The sequence below is a fragment of the Mobula birostris genome, chromosome 2 (assembly GCF_030028105.1).
Source record: "Mobula birostris isolate sMobBir1 chromosome 2, sMobBir1.hap1, whole genome shotgun sequence".
Taxonomy (NCBI): Eukaryota; Metazoa; Chordata; class Chondrichthyes; order Myliobatiformes; family Myliobatidae; genus Mobula; species Mobula birostris.
Genome location: NC_092371.1, coordinates 216,350,347 through 216,368,689, shown reverse-complemented (window position 1 = coordinate 216,368,689; position 18,343 = coordinate 216,350,347). Strand labels below are relative to the sequence as shown.

Here is an 18,343-nt window from a genome sequence, read left to right as displayed (position 1 = left end):
AACTGCTGGGAGAACTCAGCAGGTCAGGCAAGGATAGTCCATTTGCCTCCCCAGATGCTGCCTGTCCTGCTGAGTTTCCCCAGTCGCTTGATCTGCTTTCTCCCTGCCTGTGAGTCGGGTCGTGCCGAGCCGAACAGAGCTGATGTAAAAGCCAAAGTGAGGCAAACTGAGCTGAGATAAGCTGCTAAGCAAACGGATGTGAGCCGAGCCAAACCGAGCAGGGATGGCGCGAGCAGAGTCCACTGACTTGGGTCGGGTCGGGCCGAGTCAGGCCGAGTGAAGCTGAAACTGAGTCGTGCCGAAGGGATCGGAGTTAATGCGACCGCGCCCCTGCATTGCTGCCCTCGCTCGGCTGAGAGCGGCGGCTGCCGCCTGTCAGTCACTCACTCAGGGACACCGAGCCGGGCACGCCGCTCCAGACTCTGCTTACCCCAAACTACTTTGCTCTCGCCAACCATGGACGCGTTAAAATCGGCTGGCAGAGCGCTGATCCGGAGCCCCAGTATTAGCCGGCACAGCTGGGGCTTGGCCAGGCACCACAGTAAGTTTCTGCGGGTTGTACAATGGGCTGGCTGGCGGCAGGCGTCACCTATCCCGCGCTTCCGAATGAAACCCCAAATCGGCTCGGGCATCGGGGCGCTGAACAATGTAAATATAATTGCCTCTAAAATACAACGTTGAACCTACTGATTTGTCCCACTTGGGCCTTTTGTCCCGTACCATTAAAGGAGGATTGCTTTCTCTGGGTCCTTGTGCTCGTCTTGTTCGGACGTATTTGAATTTGTTCCCTACAAGTTAGGGAGAATCTGTGAAGACAATCCGCATAGCAATATGATTCTTATTGTCGGTACTATTAATTTAACTAATGCACTGATTATTTATTTAGAGCGTAAGCTTTTCATGAAATTATGTGTCCACTCGTACGCAAGTGGATGTGTTTAATAAGTATAACAGCGGATGAGTGTAACTGAAGCTTATGTTGCTCGTCTCTTTTTAACTGAATGGTGCGTGAGCAACTGGAATTCTCCTACCGGGCTGCATTTGTTGAAATTTCTGCTTGGTTGAAGTGTTCGGCTTGTTTAATTTAATTTTTAATTTAATCTTTCATGATTTTGTATAAATTTTTAAAAAAAAAGATTTTGCCATTGAAGTCGTACTATATAAACGGGCAGTTTCCACCTGAGTGGATAAGACGTATAGACCACATGTCCACATAAGCAGAGAATATGGAAAACAAATGACTTGCGAGAAGAACAGTAATATATAACATGTAAGATATAAATTATGATTTTTCGAGAAGATGATATAGTTTGTAATTTTACGAAATGAACTAAACACGTTGTTGCAATTGTCTTTGTTTTTTGATACTCGATATGCTTTATGGTGACGTTTGGACACTATTTTGAAGTCAATACCCAGATGATTATTTTTAAATGACATGTTGTCAACTTAACAGTCAGTTCTGGTCAAGAGTTATGATTGACAGTGAATGTATACGCTTACCAACTTTTATTTGCTGCTCTGATATTAATGTTTTTATGTGAGTTTGAAATTCATTATTTTCTCGGATATTAAAAACATACTATGCTACATTTAACGTAGAAAAGATTGTGAAGTTCCATGGGTGAAAAATGGAGGCTGTGTGGAAGGGAGGGGTTAGATTAATCTTGGAGTAGCTGAAAAGGTCGGCATAGCATCACAGGCTGAAGGGTCTTTACTGTTTATGTTCTATCTACACAAGTATTTTGCTTTTAGATTCTGCACTGGGAAGTTTTTAATTTCATTCAATAGGTTTTATTGAAAAATTGATCCTTGGTCTTTTTTGAATCTAAATGGATTTTCACGTTTGATTTAAGAAATTATGGAAATGTATTTTGAATTTTTAAAATCATATGCTTTGTTGCCTTGCCTTCAACATTGGAAACTGATGAAGAGTCTTGGCCCAAAATTCATTTCTATAGGCGCTGCCTGACCTGCTGAGTTCCTCCAGCATGTTAATGTGTGTCACTCTGGATCTCCAGCATCTGCAGAATCTCTTGAGTTTGTAAAATTTGACAGACTTGATTTCTGGTGTAAAAAAAAATCATTACTAACAGATTTCTCTGAATTAAATTGGAAAGTGTTAATGAATATTTTTTTAATACAGGCAAATTTCCAACATTGCTGTCTTTAATCAGATTTTCAGTTCTGTTTTGCATAAATCACTAACTAATTTAATAAGTGTAATGTGCTGCTTCCAGCGGAGAAATTTGTGGCCACAGTCATCATTTTCTCACGATGTTAGCTCCAAATGGTAATGAATGGTTTCAGGGTGGTACATCTTTAAAAGTAATGAAGCTGTTTTGTTGATTCTCGGCAATTGCAAAGGTAATCAATCATTGGGGAGAATGGGGATCTAACTTGGATCCAGCTTAGGGAAATGTTTATATATAAATCATAATGCCTGGTCTGTATACTGCAGCTGAATACTTAATGTTTTTTATGTAGCTATCATGAGTGGGGTATGGTGGTGTGACATAAGTTGTTTGCTAAGATTACTTTTTTTTTCCCAGTGGAAGTATTTCTTTGTTATAAGTTAGCCATTAGAATCATGTTTCCTGAATTCTAAGAGAGAATTCCAAGAAATAATGGAGCAATGGCACCTGTTTTTTTGTTAAGTTATTTTGTTGTATTTTTGCCAGGTTCTGTCCTCTTGGTTCAATTTTCCATTTGTAAGGGCAGAGGTTAAGATTGTTTTCAATAGCCTGGGATAAAGAAGAGAAGCTTGGGCTGGGCTAATGCTCCTGGTTGCTAATTAGCTGTCCCTTAGTAGTGATTCTAAATGAGGAAAGGAACCATGTCACATGTCTATCCATTTATACCCCGGCAGCGAGGATGTACCATTTGGGCATTTTACATCATGGAGAGCTTACTAACAGCAGTTAATGATTTATGGAAATACATTTACAGTTCAAATAATGGTTTAAGCAACAGCACAGGAAAAAGTTCATGATTGCTAGTTCATTTTAGGCCACTTAATTTGTTGTGTAAGGAAAATGTAATGATGCAACATAATATTGTGGGCAAATGGAAAAATGCGATCTGTTTATTTCATGTCTAGAATATTGCTAAATAAATTGTCTGAAACTAACTTGTGTGACCATGGTCTAGGCTCACGCTCTAGGTGATAGGGCTGTGACTAACTGGGAAAGGTGTGTGTTCAAGCACAATTCCAGAGAGTTAAACGTGTGATCTTGGCTGTGTGAATACAGCTCTGACAGATTTACCAGCTTTCAGATTAGTGTTCAGGGCAAGTGGAACCTTGATTTATATGGTGCAAAGAAGGACTTCAATGACAGTATTTCAAAGAAGAGCAGAGAGTGTGCATGCTATCCTGGATAAAATTTATTCCTCATCCAATACTTCATTTTTTTTAAAAAAAGTAAATCTTTTCTTCAAACTCTTATTTCATGGAAGATGTGCATTTTCCCTAAGGTGATGCATATCAGTTCTTTCAAGATTGTGGAATGGAAAACACCCAATATTTTGGAGTATGAAGAAAAGAATACAATGCAATTAGATGGTGTCTCACTGGCTTTCCACTCTGGAGCACCCGGACAGCAGCAAAACTGTTGTCAGACTGCTGTTTATCGATTAGTGCTCAATAATGTCATTCCCTCAGTACTAATCACCAAAGTTCTAAACATGGGCCTCCACACCTCCCCCTACAACTGGATCTTCAACTTCCTCATTGGGAAACCACCATCAGTAAGGATCAGTGATAGTATCTCCCCCTCGCTGTCAATCAATACAGACTCACTTAAAGGATGCGAGCTTAGTCGAACGCTCTACTTTCTTTCTACCCTCATGACCGTGTGGCTATGCACTCAAAAGCCATTCATAAATTTGTAGATGGTCCTGCTGTTGGTGAAATTTCAGATGTCAAGAAGGTGGTGTTCAGGAATGGGAAAGATCAACTGTCGAGTGGTGTCACAGCAACAGCCTCACTCTCAGCGTCAGCAAAAATAGTAATTGACTGTGGACTTCAGGCAAGGGAAGTTCGGAGAATATCCACTGGCCCTCACTCATTGAGGGGTCAGTGTAGAAATGATGGGCAGCTTTAAGTTTCTGGCTGTCAGCATCTCAGAGGATCTATCTGTGCCCAATGCATTGAGGCAGTCACACCAAAGGCTCACCTGTGGCTCTACTTCACCGGGAGTTTGAGGAGATTTGATTCATCAGCGACGACTCTTGAAATTTCTATATGGAGATCACACTCTGGTATGGGGGCTCCAAGGCACAGGATCAGAGGATGCAGAGGATTGTGGCCTCAGCCAGCACCACCATGGTCACAAATTTCCCCACCATCAAGGCCATCTTCAGGAGGCGATGCCTCAAGATGGCAGCATCCAACATTGAAGACTCTTGCCATCTAGTACGTGGCTCCTTCGCTTTATTGCCTTCAAGGAGGAAGCACAGCAACATGATGACCAGCACCTAGCAATTTAGGACTAGCTTCTTCCCCTCTGCCATCAGATTTATGAACAGCCCATGACTGTCACCTCATTTTTGCCACTCTTTATTTGCAATTTTGTAATGAGGTACTGTACTGCTGCCACAAAACAACAAATTTCATTTTGTATAAGGCAGTGATGTGGGAACATCTGAACAATTACTGACGGCTGAAGATTCTGGTTCAGCCACTTGGTTCACAAATCTGTGGCATTAACCCTATTGCACGCTCCTTCCCACCTGGAATTGTGTGATCTCCCAGGAAATGACCTAGGTTAAACTATGGGCACTAAGGTGTGCTGTGGTTGGAAATAACTGTACAATGTAAAGTTATGTTAATCTGACGCATTGAGTTCTTTTGTGCTGGATTGTTAGATTTTCCATGTTTTTTTAAATGTTATTTGTATGAATACCCAACACACACTTAATTTACCCTTTCTTTTAAATGTTTAAAGGAATTGAGTTTAAGGGGACTATGATGGCTAAAACCTAATGACTTTAAAAGACGTGTGGGTACGCTGTCCCAGTGTGTTTAAAGGGAGCATGGAAAGCAGGGCCCTGATGAACTCGTGGATTTCTGAACAATAGGATAGCAGATTATTGAAATGTTATTGTAGTGAAAATTAGACTGCACAGCTAGTTTGATCTTAAATTGTCTGCCACCCATTGCTCCTAAGAAGTGGTGTCTGCATTTTCTAGATGTTTGGGTCTGGATCTCACATTTTCTACAAAATCTATGGCCATAATTTTTCCATAAGCAGATTGAAACAACATTTTTATGGAAAATTTACTGACGCTTGTGCCTTCCAAGAGAGAAAGCCACACACTGATTATTATTGAGCAAAGTAAGAAATATTTTCTCTTTGCAACTGGAGCATATTAAATAATTCAATAACCATTATATACATGGGTGCAGAGTTAGTAATTGTGACTAAGTATAGGGTGCAAGATTTTTGAATGATATATGTGAGAGCAAATTTAACAACTTGCAACTTGACAAGAATTTTGATTAAAATTTCGTAAGTTACATCATTAGACTTCTCAGACAACACTGTTAAACTAACAGTTGCCATGGATACAGTCATTGCTGGTTGTTAGCAAACCTGGCCACTGTTGTTGGGGAAAGATATTTCAAACAGAGTATGCTCCATTCTGATTGTTACTTCATGTAGATGGGATAAATCTGGATTTTATGTGGCTGCTGCATAAATCTCATGCTTTTGTCAGCTATTTGAATTGCATAAATCCCATCACACCATGGCACTATTTCCCCATTGCCACCTATTGATGGAGTTTTTGCTTTAATCCAAAGTCTTCTAACAAACCACCCTGAAGCACTGTTATTGATGGCCTAAGAGCAAAACTTCTTTTATCTTGTTATGAACGTGTTAGAGAAAGTACCAAAAACTTTGCAAATATTATACTTCAATATATTTCTTTCTCTCCTGATATAATGTGATAATTGTAAGAATTTTGCCTTAATTCATGGCATGATATGCACAATAAGTGGAGTATGAATTATGTGATGTAGATAACAGCCAATGTCCTTTCATCATTTTATTGGTTTAATAGGGATAGATGGATTGTGTGGCTAAATGTTAAATGAAAGGAAACTGTTTTTACCTGATCTACAATATCAGGATTTCCATGTAACATCTATCTTAAGATGATTTCACAGTTTAAGTATTTGTGGAATATTTTGGTCGTGCTGTGCACCAGTTGTCTAGTTCAGCCCCAAAGCTTACTGATCATATTTGTATGTAATTTTTCAGTTGTGTGATATTAGAGGGAATAAACACATCCTGAATCTGCTGCTTAGATTTGGTTTGAGATCCTAATGTAATGCTGCTTTTATGACCCATATCTCTGCAAAACCTGGAAACAGAGGAGACTGCAGATGATAGAATCAGGAGGGAAATGCAAACTGCTGGAGGGATTCAGTTGGTCAGGCAGCATCCATGGATGGAAATGGGCAGTCGATGTTTTCAGTCTCGACCTGAAACATTGTCTGCTTATTTCCCTCTTCAAGTGCTGTCCAGTCTACTGATTTCCTCCAGCAGTTTGTATTTTTATTTCTGCATAACTTCCTACTTTACTTCCTTTCACAGATCATGGACCTGGGCAACAGCTGTGTTGTTTGTTCCTGAGTCATGGGCCAGATATAGCTCTCTGGTGCCTGTTCACATTTCTTACCACTACATAATGAAGAATCATTAGATAGCCTGAGTTCTCTTCATTAGAAAGGCACAGCACCATGGAGCTAATGACTACCTGTGGGTAACAGCTGAGTGTAGAGATGCAGTAGGTATAGGGGATATATAGCCAGTGTGCTCAAAGTTCAAAATAAATTTATTATCTAAGTACAAAAAAGAGAAAATCTCCAGATGCTGGAAATCCGAGCAACACACGCAAAATGCTGGAGGAACTCGGCAGGCCAGGCAGCATCTATAGAAAAGAATACAGTCGACCCAAAACATTGACTGTATGTATTCTTTTCCTAGGTGCTGCCTAGCCTGCTGAGTTCCTCCAGCATTTTGTATGTGTTGCAGTTAGTATGTGGTAATGTACGTGTTTAGATAATATCTTGAGATTCATTATCTTGCAGACATTTACAGGAAAAAGGAAATGCAGTAGAGTTTTACGAAAAACCTATACAAACACCAGTGTGAAAAAGACGAGAAACTGCACATAAAAATAACACTGAAAACATGAGAAATAGAGAGTCCTTAAAAGTGAGACTGTAAAGTCAGTGCTGAAGGAAGTTGTCTGTGCCAGTTCAGGAGCCTGATCACTGGAGAGTAATAAATGTTCTTGACCCTGATGGTGTGGGACCTTAGGCTTCTGTTCCTCCTACCTGATGGTAGTAGTGAGAAAACAGCATAGACTGGATAGTCGAGATCCCTGATGATGGATTCCGCTTTCTTGTGGCAGTGCTGCTGGTAGATGTGCTGAGTGGTGGAAAGGGTTTGGCCTGTGATGGATGGGCTGTATCCACCACTTTCTGTAGCCTTTCTGTGGACAGGGTTTTCTCTAGCCACTAAACCAAATCCCTTGTGATGCATTGCTGCCCTTTTGCCTGAGTAACGAATATCATTCTTTAACCAGAGAACGGCGAATCTGTGGAATTCTTTGCCACAGGCAGCTGTGGAAGCCAAGTCTCTAAGTATATTTAAAGCAGACGTTGAGAGACTTTTGATTGGTCAGGGCATGAAGGGATATGGGGAGAAGGCAGGAGAATGAGGTTGAGAGGAAAATTGGGTTAGCTATGATGAAATGGCAGACTTGATGGTCCAAGTTTCTGTTCCTATATCTTATGGTCTTATGGTCATTGAGTGCACCGTGTGGGAGCAAGGGAATGAGCCTGAGGTCATGGTAGACTTTGGATCCAGCATTGTAGGGAGGGGAGGAGTAGATCTGATGGTCAGACTTCAAGAAGCTAGGGACAATATTTTTTTTCAGTTAGGAAAGATCTAAAAGATAGTCACTTCAGATTACTCCCAAAGTGCAAGAGAAATTAGAAATAAGATTGGGCAGATTAATGGGTGACTGAAGATGAGGTGCAGGAGGAAAGGCTTCAGGTTGTTGAGACTTTGGGACCAGTTCATGGACAGGAATGATCTTTTCAAACTGGGTCATGCCTGAGTAGAACTTGAGGCAATATTGGAAGGTCACTAATGGAGAATGCTTGAACTAAATTAGCAATAGATTGTGAGCCAGTGCATGGTAATGGAAAAGTATGATAAAGTACAGAAAGGGATGAATGAAAGAAAAGTAACTGAGAAACAAGTTAAGACCATAAGACATAGGAGCAAAATTTGGCTATTCAGCCCATCGAGTCTTCTCTGTCATTATATCATGGCTGATTTATTATCCTTCTCAACTGTATTCCCTTGCCTTCTCCCTGTAACCTTCGATGCTACAAATAAACAGGAACCTATGAACCTCTGCTTTAAAAGTACTCAGTGACTTGGCCTCCATAACCATTTTTGGCAATGAATTACACAGGTTTGCCACCCTTTGGCTAATAGATGCCCATCTATTCCGAAGCTGTGCCCTCTTGTCCTAGATTCCCCACCATAGGAAACATCCTCTCTACATCCACTCTTTCTAGGCCTTCCAGTATTCAGTGGGTTTCAATGAGCTCTTCCGTCATTCTTCTGAACTCCTGTGAGTACAGGCCAGAGCCATCAAACACTCTTCGTCTGTTAACCCTTTCATTCCTGGAATCATTCTCGTGAAACTCCTCTGGACCCTCTCCAATGCCAGCACATCCTTTTGTAGATAAGGGGGCCAAAACTGCTCACAATACTCCAAGAGCAGTCTGACCAATCCCTTATAAAGCCTGAACATTATGTCGTTACGTTTATATTCTAGTTCTCTTGAAATGAATGCCAAGATTGCATTTTCCTTCCCATCACCAACTCAACCTGCAAGTTAACCTTTAAGGAAGCCTGCATGAGGTCTTCCAAGTCCCTTTGCATCTCTGGTTTGTGAATATGCTCTCCATTTAGAAAATGGTCTGTCTTTATATCTTCTACCAACTTGCATGACCATACACTTCCTTACATGTATTTCATCTGCCTCTTCTTTCCCTAGTCTTCTAATCTGTCTAAGTCCTTCTGCAGACTTCCTGCTTCCTCAACACTATCTGGCTCTTCACCTCTCTTTGTATTGTCCACAAACATTGCCACAGAGCCAGCAATTCAATCATCCAAATCGCTGACATAAGGGTTAGTGTGAAAAGTAGTCCCAACACCGAACCCTGTGGAACACCACTAGTCACTGGCCACCAACTGGAAAAGGCCCGCTTTATTCCCACTCTTTGTAGCTTGTCAGCCAGCCAATCTTCTATCTATGCTAGTATCTTTCCTGTAACGCCATGGGCTCTTATCTTTGTTCAGCAGCCTCACATGTGGCATGGCACCTCGTCGAAGGCCTTTTGAAAATCCATGCAAACTACATTAGGGCGTATTCTGGTGTGAGGTATATAGCAAATATTAATTTCAACAGCAACTAGATTTCAGATCTAAATATGGATTGTAGGTTGAATTTAAAATGCAGTTCAAAACAATAGACTTGCTGAAGCTGCATTTCAGAGTAATTTGTAGACCTGGAAACACCCAAATGACTGAGATGTCTGCATATTTTCCCTCTTGTCAGCTTGTGTGTCCCGAATAAAGACTTTTATGTCTGCCTGCTGTGTCTCTCTGGTGACATTGTTCGCAGTCACAACAACATCCACTGACTCTCCTTTGTCTCTCCTGTCTGCTATTTCCTCAAAGTTGTACAATATTGGGAGATAAGTAGGAGATACTATATATTATTGTATCTAAGAAATACAGAGCAAGTTTAAAATGCATGCATGCTCATAGGTAAAGTTGGTGAGCTAGACATCATTTCAATAAAAAACAGGACAGGTCTGGGCATTTCATACCACATCATGTAAAATATATGAAGGATAGCAAAGAGAAAAGTAATTATTCTGATTGTAGTCCTATTAACAAAAATATTGCAGATAAGGATAGAAAGAATGAGTGGTTAATAGAAAATCCATCTGGATGGAATTAAGAATTCAAAACAGTTATCATGGTGCTGGACAGATTCTCCAAATAAAGATAGAGAAGCAAATAATAAAGAAACTACAGAGGTGTGTAACCGTTGAATGGCTGTGATATACCTATCAGGTAAGTTTAGAAAGCTACAGAGATCTAGATCAATTAAATGGGTGTACAAAGATCTGGCAATTGGAGTGTAATGTAGGAAAATGTGAAAGTTGTCCATTTTGGCAGGGAACAGCAAAACAGAAGCCCGTTATGTAAATGGTGAGAGTTTGCAGAGCACTGAGATGGAGGGGGATCTTGGTGTCCTGGTGCATGATTTGCAAAAGGCTACTATCCAGATGCTGCCAATAATTATAAATGCTGATAGAAAATTACTGTTGATTGTAAACAGTTCCCCAGGAAATGTAGGCTGTTATACCGGTGTTATATTGCACGATGGTGAGATCACATCTGGAGAACTGTGTATATTATTGGGCTTTAAGGAAGGATGTTGGTGCATTGGAACTAGTTTTAAAGTTCACATGAGCAAGTATAAGACTTCTTCCTCTGAAGTGGCGGGGGCTTGATTGAAACATACAATCTAAAAGATCTTGGCAGAATAGACGTGGAAAGGATGTTTTCTCTTGTGCCTATGGATAGAAATAGGATTTGTTGTTTGTAAATAAGAGATCACTCATTTCAGCTGGAGATGAGGTTAAATTCCTTTTCTTTTGGAAGGTAGTGTGTTTATGGAATTCTTTTCCTCATGTGCTAGCAGTAGCAGACTTCCCTTTATGGCAGACGTCAATAATTTCTTGATATGCAAGGGAGTGCAAAGTTACCATGGGTGAATGGAAATACAGAATTGATTTTACAATTGGAGCAGCTGTGATCTTATTAAATTGTGTGGCAGGCTTAAAATGGATGAGTGGCTACACCTTCTCCGAATCTGATTTTATATCTGATTTTGATGTTGGTTGATACAGAGTTAGTGTAAAGGGCAAAGAAAGAGATGCCTTTTTAGAAGGCATTTGATAGGTGCCACACATGAGGCTGCTTAACAAGATAAAATCCTATGGTATTACAGGAAAGATACTGGCATGGATAGAGGAATGGCTGACAGGCAGAGGCAGCAAATGGGAATACAATTTACAGGGCGAGTCTGTGGTAAAGAAGGCAAATGTAATATTGGCATTTATTTCAAGGGAAATAGAATATTCAAGCAAGGAGATGATGCTGAGGGTAAGACACTAGTCAGGTCGCACTTGGAGTATTGTCAACAGTTTTGGGCCCCTTATCTCAGAAAGGATGTGTTGTCATTAGAGAGTCTAGAGGAGGTTCACGAGGATGATTCTGGGAATGAAGGGGTTAACGTGAGGAGTGTTTGGCAGCTTTGGGCCTGTACTCAATGGAATTTAGAAGAATGTGAACTTCTGAACCTACCAAACGTTGAAAGGAGTAGATGATGTGGACAGGATGTTTCCTATGGTGGGGGTGTCGAGAACTAGAGGGCACAGCCTTAAAATTGAGGGGTGACCTTATAGGACGGAGGCAAGGATGAATTGTTTTTAGCCTGAGTGTGGTGAATCTGTGGAATGCTCTGTCACAGACTGTGGTGGAGGCCAAGTCCATGGGTATATTTAAGGCAGAAGTTGATAGTTTCCTGATCAGTCAGGGCATCAAAGGATATGGCGAGAAGGTAGGTGTGTGGGGTTGAGTGGGATCTAGGATCAGCCATGATGGAATGGCAGAGCAGACTCAATGGGCTGAATGGCCTAATTCTGCTTTTGTGTCTTATGGTCTATTATCTTCTTTGAACTGTGCTGAACAAGGACTTCCTTGACTTGGTATGTTTCTGACGCAATGAAGAATGAGCTTGTTGAATCTACACTGGGGAATAAGATATGCAAAATGGTTGATGTGGCAGAGGGAGAAACTCTGGGGGCACTGATTGTCAGGATCATCGGATTAATCACGAAAGGCAAGAATCGTGCAAAGAGAAGTTTCTAAATGGGAGGCAGAATGGAATGAAAAGGGAAAACATTGATGGGTAAAATTCTATTAAAGAGCGGATGATTCGGGTACAGAGAAAATGCATTCACATGTGGGGAAAGCTATGTATATCAAAATCGGAGCTTCCTAGATATTAAAGGTAATAGAAGAGGTGAGGGGGAGAAAACGGCAGGTGTCTGATGCATGACAGGTGAATAGTTATTGAGAACCAGGCTGAGTATCGTAGACAGAGGGAAGTGGAAGTGAAAAGTATTATGAGCAAAGGAGTATGAGAAGAGAATAACTGGTAACTGGTATGTCTTAAAATATAATTGCAGGGAAAATCATTGAAGATCAAAAACTACAGATGCTGGAAATCTGAAATAAAAGAAGTATTAAGAATGCTTAGCAGGTCAGGTAGCTTCTAAGGACAGAGGAACTGGATTAGTATTTGAATTCAAAGAACAGTGGAGAGACCTATTCAAGTGAAGAGCTTTTGACTTAAAACATTTAAAGAAAAATAAAATGTGTGTGGTTTTAAGTTGTAGAGAGTTAGAACAAAGTGAAACGCCTGTGATTGCCCAGGTGACATAATACTTTTGAGCTACTTAGTTAATGGATGAATGTGGAAAATTAGAGAGAATATGGACTCCTTCAATTTTGTGTTTTATTTTATGTTTTTTCACTGCTTTTCTGTTGTTGTTTGCACAATTCTTTTTGTGTAGGGGGGTTGATGCTCTTGTTGCTCTTTTTTGTGATTTGTGTTTTTGCACAGGGGTGGGGTTTGATGTTCTTTGAATGGGTTCCGTGGTTTTCTTTGTTTTGTGGCTGGATGTGGGGAAGATGAATCCCAAGGTTATATACTGCATATGTACTTTGATAATAAATGTACTTTGAATCCTTTGAATGAAAACCAGAAGAATACACTGCAACAGGAGAGTTGTTGGAAATCTGAGAGAAAGGAGGATGGTGAAGTTACCTGGTAGATATAACAGGGTCAGATGTTGACCGACCTACAGTTTTCTAAATTTTCTGTTGCATTTCCTTTCAGAGAAGGTGAGGAAATCTAGTTCCTCTGCTGGGATAATCCAGAATAATAGGCTCAGAAAGAAGCAAAGTCAGGAAGCACCTTTTCAGTAAAATGGCAGAAGATAATTTGGAATTGTTAACTCCTGGAGCCAGTGATACACTTAGAGTTTTGACCGCTCTTCTGGCCTCTACTTCAGTTTCTGAATCATACAATGTAGGTTCCCCACCACCAACAGAATGCATATGTTATCTCAGTTGAAATTGAAAGGGATGCGAAGTAATGGATAAATGGAGCTAAGTATAAAATACCCACTGTTTAACTATATTACAGTTCATTCTGTGTGGACTGTGTGCCCTGCTTTTGTTCTTTAGTCCCTATAATTAGCACCTACATTATTAAATGTGTGAAAATCTTAATAAACTGAGCAATAAGTTTATGTATGATCAGCAAATTACAGAATTGTCATTGAAGCAGCTGTATGAAAATTTTAACCATTAAACTCCAAGTATTTCTACAGAAAAGATTGCCATTGACTTTATGGTTGCTTATCACAAGAAAATTCTGTTAAGCACATCGAAGTTCCTGATAGCAATCTTGCGTTTTATCCTAAACGAGATTTCATATGTTGATACACAAATAATGAATGTTTGACTCCCAACAAATGTTGTTGGTAATGAAGTTTAACTTTGAAGAGGATTATTTTAATGGAAGTGTGAATGCAGACATCAAATGAATGTTTATAAAATCTAGACTGAATGCAGAATTTGAATTTACCTGGAGTGCATAAACAAGTGTACTGCATGTTAAGCACATGAGTATTGACTGCAATTTTCATTAAGTTTTGTATCTGGGGTGTGTGCAGTTTCTAGGATGTAGCGTTGCGGGTACTGGCAGAGGAAGAATGTCTTGTGGCCCTCATGGGTGAAACAACCGTCTTGCACTTCTGTTCATTTCTTGAAAAACAACTGGACCTGCTGTCTGCAGCCTCTCATCCTCCTGACACCAAGGGTGCCTTTGATACAGTACTCCATTTTCCAGGTTCAGCTAGAAGCCTTGAGGAAGCAGATATAAGGATTCATGAAACCTATCACAGCAAATGAATAGTATGAAGATTCATCTTTTAACCAGTACACAAAATCTCCTGTGGCCACTCACTTACAATTGAGATACAATTAAAGATTCCATCTTACTGCCTGGTAGATTCAACTCCTCAGTCAGTTCACCTTTTTCATAAGACCATAAGACATAGGAGCAGAATTAGGCCATCTGGCCCATCGAGTCTGCTCTGCCATTCAATCATGGTTGATCTTTTTTCCTTCTCCTCTTCAACCCCATTTCCCGGCCTTCTCCCCGTAACCTTTGATGCCATGTCCAATCAAGAACCTATCAATCTCTGGCTTAAATATACCCAATGACCTGGCCTCCACAGCTGCATGTGCAACAAATTCTACAAATTCACCACCCTTTGCCTAAAGAAATTTATCCACATTTCTGTTTTGAAAGGGCGCCCCTCTATCCTGAGGCTGTGCCCTCTTGTCCGAGACTCCCCCACCATGGGAAACATCCTTTTGACATCTACTCTGTCTAGGCCTTTCAATGAGATTTCCACCCCCCCCCCCCCCCCATCCTTCTGAATTCCACTGAGTACAGACACAGAGCCATCAAACGTTCCTCGTATGATGACCCTTTTGTTCCTGGAATCATCCTTGTGACCATCTTCTAGAACCTCTCCAATACCAGTACATCTTTTCTAAAATGAAGGGCCCAAAACTGTTCACAATATTCAAGATGAGGCCTCACCAGTGCCTTATAAGGCCCCAGCATCACATCCTTGCTCTTGTATTCTAGACCTCTTGAAATAAATGCTAACCTGGTATTCACCTTCCTCACCACTGACACAACCTGCAAGTTAACCATCAGGGTGTTCTGCACAAGAACTCCCAAGTCCCTTTGCATCTCAGATTTTTGGATTTTCTCCCCATTTAGAAAATAGTCCGCACATTTATTTCTACTACCAAAGTGCATGACCATGCATTTTACAACATTGTGTTTCAGTTGCCACTTTCTTGCCCATTCTCCTAATCTGTCTAAGTCCTTCTGCATCCTACCTGTTTCCTCAACACTACCTGCCCCTCCACCAATTTTTGTATCATCTGAAAACTTGGCAACAAAGCCATCTATTCCATCACCTAAATCATTTGTATACAGCATGAAAAAAAGTGGTCCCAACACTTATCCCTGCGGAACACCACTAGTCACTGGCAGCCAACCGGAAAAGGATCCTTTTATTCCCACTGGCTGCCTCCTACCAATCAGCCAATGCTCTAACCATGTTAGTAACTTTACTGTAATACCATGCGCTCTTAACTTGGTAAGCAGCTTCATGTGTGGCATCTTGTTAAAGGCCTTCTGAAAGTCCAAATATACAACATCCATTGCATCCCCCTTATCTATCCTACTTGTAATCTCCTCAAAGAATTCCAACAGGTTCGTCAGGCAGGATATTTCCTTAAGGAAACCATGCTGAATTTGTATTGTCTTATCCTGTGTCACCAAGCACTCCATCGCCACATCCTTAGCAATTGACTCTAACGTCTTCCCAACCACTGAGGTCAGGCTAACTGGTCTATAATTCCCTTTCTGCTGCCTTCCTCCTTTCTAAAAGAGTGGAGTAACATCTGCAATTTTTCAGTCGTCTGGGACCATGCCGGAGTCCAATGATTTTTGGAGGATCATTTCTAATGCCACCACAATCTCTAACGCTACCTCTTTCAGAACCCTAGGGTGCAGTTCACCTGGTCCGGGTGACTTATGTACCTTTAGATCTTTCAGCTTTTTGAGCACTTTCTCTCTTGTAATAGTAACTGCACCCACTTCTCTTCCTTCACACACTACAACATCTGGCACACTGCTAGTGTCTTCCACAGTGAAGAATGATGCAAAATACTCATTTAGTTCATCAACCATCACCTTATCTCCCGTTATTATTTCTCCTGCCTCATTTTCTAGTGGTCCTATATCCACTCTCATTTCTTTTATTTTTGACATACTTGAAAAAACTTTTACTATCCACTTTGATAATATTTGTTAACTTGCTTTCATATTTCATCTTTTCCCTTCTAATGATTTTTTTTAGTTGCTCTCTGTAAATTTTTTAAAAATTCCCAATCCTTTATGTTCCCTCTACGTTTTGCTTTGTATGCCCTTTCTTTTGCTTTTACAATAGCTTTGACTTCCCCTGTCAGCCACAGTTGTATTATTTTACCATTTGAGTATTTCTTCATTTTTGGAATACATATGTCCTGCACCTTGCTCATTTTTCCCAGAAATGCACTCCACTGCTGCTCTGCTGACATCCCTGCCAGCAACTCCGTCCAATTTAAGCAACACACACAAAATGCTGGTGGAATGCAGCAGGCCAGACAGCATCCATAGGAAGAAGCACAGTCGACGTTTCGGGTCAAGACCCTTCGTCAGGACTAACTGAAAGATTTGAAAGTGGGAGAGGGAGGGGAAGATCCAAAATGATAGGAGAAGACAGGAGGGGGAGAAATAAAGCTAAGAGCTGGAAAGTTGATTGGCAAAAGGGATACAAGGCTGGAGAAAGAGAGGGTCATGGGATGGGATGTTGAGGGAAAAAGAAAGCGGGAGGGGAGCACCAGAGGAAGATGGAGAGTAGGCAAGGAGTTATTGTGAGAGGGACAGAAAGAGAAAAAAGAGTGAGAGGAAAAGAAAGAAAAAATAATTAAGGGATGGGGTAAGAAGGGGAGGAGGGGCATTAACGGAAGTTAGAGAAGTCAATGTTCATGCCATCAGGTTGGAGGCTACCTAGGCGGAATATACGGTGTTGTTCCTCCAACCTGAGTGTGGCCTTCCCCTTTCTTTCTCCCTAGGCCTCCCGTGCCATGATCCTCAAATTACCAGCATCTGCAGATTTCCTTGTGTTTGCGTCCTTCCAATTTACTTTGGCCAACTGGTCTGTCATACCACTGTAATTTCCCTTACTCCACTGAAATACTGCTACATCAGACTTTACTTTCTCCCTATCAAATTTCAAGTTGAACTCAGTCATACTGTGATCACTGGTTCCTAAGGGTTCTTTTATCTTAAGTTCACTAATTGCCTCTGGTTCATTACTTAACACCCAATCCAGTATAGCTGATCTCCTAGTAGGCTCAATGACAAACTGCTCTAAAAAACCATCTCTTAGGTATACAACAAACTCACTCTCTTGAGATCCATTACCAACCTGATTTTCCCAATCGACCTGTAAGTTAAAATCTCCCATGACTACCATAACATTGCCTTCTTGACATGCCTTTTCTATTTCCTGTCAACATCCTTTTACCCTTGCAGTTTCTTAACTCAACCCACAAGGATTCAACATCTTCCAATCCTATGTCACATCTTTTTACTGATTTGATGCCATTCTTTACCAGTAGAGCCACACCACCCCCTCTGCCTACCTCCCTATCCCTCCAATATAACGTGTAACCTTGGACATTCAGCTCCCAACTACAACTATCCATCAGCCACGATTCAGTGATGGCCACGACATTATACCTGGCAATCTGTAATAGTGCAGCAAGATCATCCACCTTATTTCTTATACTATGCACATTTAGATATAACACCTTTGAGTGTGATATTTGCTATCCTTTCTGATTCTGCATCCCCAATGTTTTGATACTCACCCTGTTGGCTGCAACTAAGTCCCTTCACCTGCCTGCCCTTCCTGACTGTCTGACTGCCTGTTTGATTTTCCTAACGAATTATATTTATGAAAGTTTATTTGTGGTTAAATTTTATTCACGTTAGTCTTTCAGTGATGAGGCATTTTAATTTTACATTGCTAACACATTAAATTACAGCCATAGACCATAAATATTAATCTTATGGTTTTCTAATTTTATTTTACCTGTAAAAATTTGTTCAATTATGTAAAATTTCCTTGTATAGCCTTCCTGCTAATGGAATTTCCTCTCTTTCTATGCCACTCTACCTTCTGCCTGACCTTTTTTTAATATTGTATACCCCACTAATGGATAAAAATTAAAATGAAATTTTTTTTAAAAACTGTCAATGCTGAAACAAAATTAAAATCAGTTGTCTTGCACAATTATCTGCTTAAAGAACAACAGAGATCACAGAGTAAAGTTTTTTTTTGTTTGTTAACTAATAGCATACATTTATTTAGTGGAAAAATTTTTTGACAGCTTCACAGGAGAGCCATGCAAAAAATTCGACACTTGGTTGAGAAGTGAAAAGCCTTGTTAGAGGTTTAACTTAA

The 18,343-nt window shown here is 40.5% G+C and overlaps 1 protein-coding gene across 4 annotated transcripts in view; it reads left to right on the top strand.

Moving 5' to 3' along the window:
• The first annotated feature begins 311 nt into the window (after positions 1-311).
• The window catches only part of LOC140210155 (low density lipoprotein receptor adapter protein 1-like), a 137,464-nt gene continuing 119,432 nt past the window's right edge, over positions 312-18,343 (top strand). For 2 of the 4 annotated variants that reach the window (XM_072279044.1, XM_072279063.1), the window contains exon 1: positions 312-541. In XM_072279044.1, the coding sequence (XP_072135145.1) occupies positions 457-541 (85 nt within the window). In that variant the 5' untranslated portion in view covers positions 312-456. Of the gene's footprint in view, positions 542-1,070; positions 1,271-18,343 lie in introns of those variants that run through there. The other 2 variants (XM_072279055.1, XM_072279062.1) reach the window with 2 other exon arrangements.